General features: G+C 37.9%; 1 protein-coding gene across 3 annotated transcripts in view; it reads left to right on the top strand.

Annotated features, from left to right (window-relative positions):
* The first annotated feature begins 8,542 nt into the window (after positions 1 to 8,542).
* The window catches only part of LOC149780183 (discoidin domain-containing receptor 2-like), a 154,918-nt gene continuing 153,666 nt past the window's right edge, over positions 8,543 to 9,794 (top strand). For all 3 annotated transcript variants that reach the window (XM_089936931.1, XM_089936930.1, XM_089936929.1), the window contains exon 1: positions 8,543 to 8,808. In XM_089936931.1, coding sequence (XP_089793057.1) covers positions 8,724 to 8,808 — 85 coding nt within the window. In that variant the 5' untranslated portion in view covers positions 8,543 to 8,723. The remainder of the gene's footprint in view (positions 8,809 to 9,794) is intronic.

The raw sequence follows: 9,794 nt of genomic DNA, 5'->3' as shown, positions 1-9,794 counted from the left end.
AAAGAGACAACAAAGACAAAGAAAACACCCTTTCAGAAACCTTCATACTCATAAACTCAAAATACTAAGAAAAGAAGAACCGTCCGAGGCTTAGACGCTTTTGATTATTCAATCGGAGAGACAAAAAAAAAATGATGCATCGAGAGTCTCGCGCCTGTTCCAAGTCGGAACTGGATATATTTGCCGTGCTACCGACTATGATGACGATGCAAGTATCCCAGTGGGTCGAATTGCATCGCGTCTCCTCTTTGACGGATTCAGCTTCCATCGAGTTTGAAATCAAAGGAAAACCCGAATATTACATCGATCTAAATAGCAGTTACTTGTTCTTGAAAGTTCAAGTGAAAAGAACGGACAACACTCCAGGAGCCGAAAATAGAGTAGTTCAGTCAACAATTTCATGCATTCTTTGTTCAGTGAAGTGGATATGTGCTTGAATAACAAACTCGTCAGCAGTAGAATGGATACCTTCCCTTACCGAGCGTACCTGGAAAATCTCGTGACGTACGGTAAAGAGGCCAAGAACACTCATCTGGATGCTTGCGTGGTATGGAAACCTGACACAGCGGGTGAGAACACGTTTAACGATATAGTCCTGACAGCATTTGACGTCAACACAATGTGGGGTTTAAAGACCGTCGAAAGAAATTCCTGCATGGACGTATTATATAACTTTCGTAGTTGTTGTTGTAGGGTTTAACGCCATTTTTCAGCACAAGATAGGCTATACATGGCGGCCAATATAATTGGTGGAGGAAGAACCCGGGAAAACCCCGGGAAGAACCACCGACCCACGAAAAGCTACTGGCAGGATTTCTCACGTACCAACGTTAGCTGAGCCTGAGACTCGAACTCACGCAGACAGAGGTGAGATGGCAATGATCCGTAACGGTGAGCGCTTTAGACCACTCGGCCACTCGGGGCTCCTATTATAGAACTATTGGATCGTTTGCATTTGGACATGTGGATGCAAGAAAAGCATTTGCTGAACGGGGAGGATATCCACCTGAGACTCAATCGAAGCACTGACGCTTTCCATTTGATGGCCTATGCCAACGAATACAAAACCATCATCCAAGAAGCCAGGCTCTACGTGCGTCGTGTGGACGTGTTACCTAAAGTAGGAAACGACATCAGTCACACTTTGAGCAGAACGACCGCCAAGTAAGTCCTGATGGCAATACACTGTGTACAAGACCCTTCGAACTTAGGATTGGTGACAAGACTTTCTTTGAGATCGTACTTGTCCCTGTACGAAGCCACCGGGCATTTAGGGACCAACATCAGTCACGGTATTACTTACGACGATTATACATGAGATTATGCTATGTGGGCTTTTGATTTCACTCCAGAACAAGTCAGCGACGAGGAACATTTCTACCGCTTAAAATACGGCCAGATTCGTGTGGAACTTTAGTTTGCAAATCCTCTACTCCCAGATAACACAGTGAATGTCATCATGTATACCGAATTCGACAATACGATATAATTCAACAGTTTGTGAGAATTTATTCTAGACTATTAGAACTATGGAAGCCTGTAATCCCTCTTTGAATGTTGGAGAATCTATGGAAAATGAAATGGGAGGATACTGTGGAAGTAGAACCCCAAGACAAAGAAATGAAAGCATATTAAGATATGCCGCATGAGTTTCAATTCACAAAACTTACCACCCCACCAGGAAATTATCCAACAAAGTCATATCGATTTCAGTAGGAAATTAGCACCACAACCAGCCGGTGCAAACAAAATACATGAGCTAACCAAATATAGTATCCTACCCACACTGCAAGCTGAGCAATGTAATTATCCCCGAAACAACACCTTGGACCGGAGATAACCCGAATTGCAATACATCAGTCCTTACTTATGGAAACAAACTAGACCACACACATGATATAAGGACCAAACTATTAGCCGAACTTGAAGAAAAATACATATGGTACACCAAGATATACACCGATGGCTCAAAAATTAGAAATCCGAACAAAACTGAAACAGCGATAGTAATCCCTGAACAATACACGTAATTCGGAGCTAGATTACCCGACACCTGCTCCATTTACACAGCCGAATTATGGGCCATTATGGAAGCCCTAAAATTGCTCCAACTGACAAACATTAACAAACGCAGTGATCATTAGTGATTCCATTAACTCAGTCAAACCAAACCGCTCTATCTCAAGAAGCAAGTTTCTGGTGGAAACCAATCAATTAATTAAACAACTACTACAAAATAAACAAAAAACATAGTTCATGTGGGTGCCCTCCAACATTGGACTAACATGTAACGATAATTCAGCTCAAGTAGCTAAACAACATCTACATGAACCTAACTCAATAGCATTTTAGTACAGCGTCCAAGAATTGTACAGTATTATCAGATTTAAAATTGACAGTAAATGGCAACAACTGTGAGATAGCTGCAAAAAGGACGTAAGCTGTACTCCATACTAAACAAGGTCACAAAGACATAACAAACCACCGCAACTCGTTAGAAGTCGTGACCAAAAACCTATCAATAGGATAATAATAGGCAAAACCTAATTAGCCACAAGCTATTTTATATATTTGACAATCACCGCAAACTCGAATGGCAAATGCCCACACTGCCCACTCCAAGAAGACTTAGAACATGTATTCAACACCTGCCATAAGTATAGAACTCAAAAATTAGCTTTACGGCTAAACAACACAAAATATGTCCCCACCGACCTACCCTGGATTCCTTAAAGAACGAAACCTAAATAAGTACAATACTTACCAAAATATCATACATTTTCTTACCGACATTGGGAAAAATGGTGGGATTTTTAAAAAAGGAACAAATAAATGCCAGTCAATCAATCAACTAGTAGTCAGGCTAACAAACCTAAAATTAGTGAACAAATAAGTTCAGATGTATTTGACATGTCTTAAGAGACTCGAATACTCGGCAAATATATATGTCTTATTAAAATAGTTTTAGCCGGAAATAAAATAACATCACATAAATAAAACAAAATAGAAACAATTATCAAAACTTGTAGACAGGCTAATAAACTTCAAACTAAGCAATAAATAAGATCAGGTGTCTTTGAAATGTCATAGCGACTCGAATTTTCGGCAAAGATATGTCTTATTAAATGAGATTTAGCCTGAAATGAAATAACATCACATAAATAAAACAAAATAGAAACAATTATCAGAACTAGTAGACAGGCTAATAAACTAAACCCTAGGGAATAAATAAGATCAGATGTCTTTGAAATGTCATAACGACTCGAATATTTGGCAAAGATATAGATCTTGTTAAAATAGATTTATCCTGAAAATAAAAATAACAACGTACTAATAGCTTCATCATTATAACTAGGAAAACAAATCAAACAACCCTAAAACCCACACACACAGAGAAGAAAAATATATTATTAATAATTTGTTTCCTAGGGCACCAAAATCCTGCAACATAAAATTAAGTTTACTAACATATTTTCATACCGCTAGGTGACCGCAGATTATCTGCAGTACAACCAACGCTATGGTACTAAGGCACAGCCTCACCTTCAAGCACACAAAAAATAACCAATTAGAACACTTAGATAAGACCCCAAACCAACTAAAGTATATAACGCGTCTAAAATGCCCAAGACTATCAGACCCAGCTGCACAAGGCGGCAAATGTTTAACAAGATAAGATAACTTAATATAACCCAAAAATGAAAACATATATGGTGGTCCAACCCCAAGGACCATCAGGCCTGGCTGCACAATCCGGCAACCAAATACCTAGCGAAACTAGTTAGGACCCCAAAACTTAAGAATATATGAGGTGGTCCAAACCCCAAGGACCATCAGGCCCACCTGCATAAAGCAGCACACCAAAAAACAGCATAGGAAAGCTTAAGATAACCATAAGAAAAATGGTGAACTCAACCACAATCACCCCATCCAAATCAGACAAACTGGATACAGGTATAAAAACCCTACAGACTATCACTAAGCGGTCACTGGTGCGGTACTATCCTTAATTAAAACAGCACAGAATATTTATTCAATATATCTCAAAAAGTCCGTCAAGACGACAATTCAGTAACCTTTAGGCAAGGGAGTCAAAAATAAATATTCTGGATAGACAATGGTGACTTCGTGATGCGCGGGCACCTCCCTGACCGAACCTTCTTCCTTGCCACTACCAGACAAAAAATGAATTAATGTTCCTTACACATATTAATTATGTAATACATATGGGTATGCGCATTTGATTATAGCGCCCCATTTTAAGGAATTCTTAGATTTGTGTGATTACTTGTGTGATTATTGGAATTCGGCGCAGTGCAAATATTCATAGCCCGAAATAATTAGCCAGTTATTAAGAGCAAACGTCACGGAGTGAAGTGTTAGTGAGTTTCCATGATGCCTTGGATCATTAGCAGTGAATTCAGGCCAAAACCGAATAAATGCCCCTGTCTTACCATAGTTCCTATTAAAATCTAGTGCTGTACATTAGTGGTGTGACTGCAGTGGCAGTATTTACGGTAGGAAACCGGTACATTACACAAAAGAATAAATAAGAAGGGACTTGGCAGATACCGTTTATGTTGTCATGGGGGCAAATGTGGTGCAGTGATATTGGCGAAATGTGCCTGAAAAGCATACATTGACTGGCATAAGGTGGCGGAGTTAAAATATTTCCCGGTGTTACGGGATACTCGTATATTTTCTAAGGCGTGAACGGTTGGCGGTACGGAAACATGATGAAGATAAACCATGCAGATGTGCGGTTGATATATATTTGGCAGGTTGTTTTATCTGTGGTCGTACATTAATTAGAGTAAAATTTAGTTATAGAATGGACACGTCGGGCTTTCTAATTTATAACTGAGGTTGTATGGAAGTCTTTGGAAAGTCGGGGAAACTTATGACTTCTAGCGAGAATCGCGCCAGGGTTTGACAACCGCTCGGTCAAGTAAATACCCCTGCGCGTGTAACAAATTACACGAAGGGAGAGGCACTTTTATCCTCTCTTCATCAACAAACAACTAAAAAACCTAGGTGTCCCGATGTGACGTCACGGGCGTAAATACTGCCACTGCAGTAATCAATCTCTTCTGGCGTCACATACTGCTTGGTCGACACCGGGCGCAGTAAATGCAAACTGAATTACCACCTCTATCCCCATTCGAGTGCAGCTTTACATCCAGGTCGCTGGGGTCTATGAAGCCAGTCATATTGATCCAATACCTGACGGCTCAATTAAATAGTGCCTTCTATGCACAGTAATGACTTGGGAATGTGTCACCATTCCGCTCCCCATGGCCAATTAAATAGTCCGTTTCGGATGTTAAACAGACGTGCAGGCCCGTATGTGCGATTACGTCTATTATTTTAAATATGATGAGGATCGTTCGCGCCATTCGACATTGAATAAACGAAGATGACAGTAGAGTTGTTCAACACATTGGAGGATAGTTGGTACTGGCTGATGGATGTAGCATATGTGGTGGAAAGGCTTAAGAAATAATTGAAGTGTCAAGGTAGCCTAGACATTGTGACAAGTTTGAAATTAGCGAGAGATCTGGTAGAATGTATTTTAATAAATTTGGAGTATGCGCATTTGGTTATAGCGCCCCGTTTTAAGGAATGCTTAGATTTTTGTGATTACTTGTCTGATCATTGGAATTCGGTGCAATAGAGATATTTCTTTGCCCGAAATAATTAGACAATTATTAGGAGCAAACGTCACGGAGTAAAGTGTTCGTGAGTTTCCATGATGCCATAGATCACTAGTAGTGGATTCAAGTCCAAACTGAATTAGTGTCCCTGAGTAAGATAGCATTAAAATCTAGTGGTGTACATTGGTGGTGTGACTGCAGTGGCAGTATTTACGCTAGGAACCGGTAAATTACACAATGAAATCAATAAGAAGGGACTCAGCAGATATCATTCATGTTGCCATGGTGGTAAATTTAGTGCAGTTATACTGTCGGAAAGTGCCTCGAAACCATAGTTTGACTGGCCTAAGGTGGCGTAGTTAAAACAGTTCCCTGTGTTATGGGACAGTTGCATAGTTTATACAGCGAGAACTGCTGGCGGTACGTAAACCTAATGAAGAGAGACCGTATGGGTGTGCGGTTGGTGGATATTTGGCAGGTTGTGAGATCTGTGGTCTTGCACTGATTAGAGTAAAATTTATGTATATAATGGACACGTCGGGCTTTTTAATTTACAACTGAAGTTGTATGGAAGTCTGGAAATTTGGGGTAAACTTATGACTTCTAGCGGGAATCGCGCCAGGGTTTCACACCGCTCGTTTAAGTAAAGACCCGTGGCTTGAAACAGTATGATAGAGGAGGAATTACAGAAATTAAGAAGATTAATTCCACCAAAATATGTGAGAGTGGGTGGCTTGAAGGAGGCACTTCATAATGTCATCAAAGTCAGATGCTTTCTAGAAGACACATTGTATTGGACAGAGTGGTCATTTGTGAAGTGGGGACTAGACCAGCTAAAGAAAGCAGAAGAAATGATGAGAAAGGTGCTGGAAGTAGAAGTGAGAAAGATTAAAGATACATGAGCAAAGGAGAGAAACGAAAAAGAAAACAGAAAGGATAAAGAAAACTGAAAGAAGAGAGAGGAGTTTGACAGAATACATAACAACCTGATGAAGGTGCAGGAGAAATTTAGATCCGAGGGACATCCTGACTGGATTCGAGAGACGGAAATGAAGAAGAAGATGAAAGGAATGATTGAGAAAGTGAGGAAATGATGGAAGAACTGGAGAAAATAGAAGAAAAAGAACCGAAAGTCCCTTTTCAGGGCAGTCAGATGCCTCGAAAAGATTTGCCTTCTTGCCAAATTTGTTTTAGTTGGTTGTATAGTTGTTTATGTTTGTCTGTACTATGTGTTATAAATGTCTCTGTCTCGCCAGTTCCGTTCCTGCCAAGCGTTTTAGTTGTGTTTTTTTTTATTCGTGACGGCACCTCACCTGTTCCTACAATTGTTGCAACATTGTTACCAAGCTTCAGTACCGTGACGTCACCTCACATGTGCTATTACTATTCTCCTTATGCAATAACTTCACTTTCCTTTGACACTATGCTGACCCACTATTCCCCCTGTTCAGTTCCCTTGAGGCTAAATTGTCCCAGGGTGTGCTAAAAAAACTTGAGACTAGAGTGTCCCAGGGTGGGCTAAAAAAACGCCTTGAGGGTAGAGTCTCCTGGAGTGTTTCTGTATTGTATTTTCCCATTCAGGCTAGGGTATCTCACTTCACTTCTTATATATATATATATATATATATATATATATATATATATATATATATATATATATATATATATATATATATATATATATATATATATATATATGTGTGTGTGTGTGTGTGTGTGTGTGTGTGTGTGTGTGTGTTACATAATATTCACATTTTGCTTTATTATTGAACACGTCAAGCCCTGAAAGGAACTACTAGACCTGGACCGTTTCTTAAAATCGATCGAATTTAATGAAAACCATTTCGTCTTCATTTGGCATTATGAGGTACACTTCTAGCTGGAATTAGCGTTGTAACTCGTTGACATGGTCTTTAGTCACTTTCTCCTTAAGATGCATTTTTTGTTGTAATTAAATATTAGTGCGCTGATAAAATAGAACAAGCCATCAATAAATAGTCTTTACCAATGTCGTGAGAAACGAGGAAATGACAGGACCTTTGACCCGATTTTCATGGCAACAAAGTGATGTGGTATATTTTAATTCTGCCTCAGATATTATAAATAATATTTGTTTGTTGTAGACTGATTAAACCTTTTTCTGCATTTCGTTTTTACCGTATCTGATAATTTTCCTTGACTCACATATTTTCAATTTTAACAAAAAATACGCGATAAATTTATCACTATATTGAAATTCATTCTAAAAAAATGCAGTGATGCCGGAATCTTGAGACAAATTATCTGCTTGCTAATAAATGGCATGGATTATTTATTTTCCTGGCAACTTAATGAGACTTCAATTGTTTTAACATGTGTTCAACAAAAAAGGACGTGGATACGAAGATCAATGTATCAAGGAAATCACTCAAAAATCCATTGCAAAGAAACGTGAATATGGATAACAATCTATCAAGGCAACCATTCAATAAATTAATCCAACAAGGAAGGAACAACCAAATAAATAAATAAATAAATAAATAAATAAATAACCTTATATACTTTATTTCATTTCTGTGTACATTATACCATCATAATCAATAGGGTCCTAACACTTACGTGTCAGCTAGAAATTTCGCGACCGGTCACATAACCATTTATTAATTTGATGCGAAGGACTTGTAACACACTCTCGACGAATAAAGCGTTGAGACACATTCCTAATATGCTTCCCGCCACTGTACAGAGTATAGAAAAAATATAAATTACACTTGTTACATATTGGCTCTTGGTGTGTTGCGTAAAAGCCAGCGAACAACGTTCCTGCAGACCCTATAAAGCGAAATGGAATATGCCGATGCTTGAAAAGCTATCGGTTTTACACTGACTTGCGTTGCAAGACAGAACGAGAACCGGAAAGCATGAATCCGTCGGAATGTAATGTTCAGTGAAAACGAAAGTTATAATTCAACTGAAAGAGTTGATATGAGAATGAATGATGGAAAGTAAGAAAAGGAAAAATGCGGAGCATAGATGTTTAACAAATGAGACTTGTTTCCAGGGAGACCTTGTAACTTAAGTATAACAATAATGCCCACCATTGTGCATCTATCACATTGGTGTTTTCTTTACTTTCTAATTCGACCTGGATTATTTGTGTATTCACTATATTTAGGTAAGTGTATTTTTTGTTTTCTTTTGTCTTAAAATTAAATTTATTGCATATTATAAAGTCAGAAAATATGTAATATTATATTAAAATAATTAACACTCCTAAAACATAGAAGTTTTTTTTAAAGCGAAACACACACACACACACACACACACACACACACACACACATTACTGAATCACAAACTTCTTTGGAAATGACGTAACGAAGAGGTGAATCAGTTTTAGTGGACTTCTAGAAACAGCGAATCAGATTTAGTGGACTTTGATGTTCCCTACCAATTCTGATTTATTCCATATTATCGATAACAAATTTTGTTGTACAAGATCTATGAAAAAACAACGAGTAAAGATGAAAAGGCGTAATAACTTGGCTATATTCTCCTTGTATTTAACATAGCAACGCGGTATTTCATCTTGCATGTCATTATTTTACCATGATCCCAATAAAAAAAAGTCTAAAATATTAAATACGTTTGAGTGTAATCTCACTCCACAAATATGGTACCATGAATACACGTAATACAGATAAAATGTCAGATTAAGAGCTTTAATGATAGCTTTGAGTTTTAAAATGTCATAGCAATGTTACGAAAATTAACAAGATATTGAACAAAACTTGATATGAATCTTCTTCACGGGGAATATTTGTAGTGTGGAATAATGAGCTGGAAGAAAAATATTGATTTTATATTTATTGACAAAAAATGTCATTACTACGTGGAGGATATTTTTTCAGTCACAAATATATACTAAGAAAATGGAACACACACACACACACACACACACACACACACACACAAAGTGGCCAATGAAATAAAGATCTTGATCTCCACATTTTAATGTTAAGTTTTATAATTTCTATTATATAAAATACAGACATATTTGAGTTACGTATGATATTCTATTAAATGTTTGAATACGTGACAATTGTTTGTTTTAAGCCGTTCAAAAGCAGCATGAGTGAATTCTAGATTTGTCCATTATAGT

Source organism: Sinohyriopsis cumingii, chromosome 16 (genome assembly GCF_028554795.1).
Source record: "Sinohyriopsis cumingii isolate HCF-2022 chromosome 16, ASM2855479v2, whole genome shotgun sequence".
Classification (NCBI taxonomy): domain Eukaryota; kingdom Metazoa; phylum Mollusca; class Bivalvia; order Unionida; family Unionidae; genus Sinohyriopsis; species Sinohyriopsis cumingii.
The sequence above is the reverse complement of the archived record's forward strand: the minus strand, read 5'-3'. Positions and strand labels throughout refer to the sequence as shown.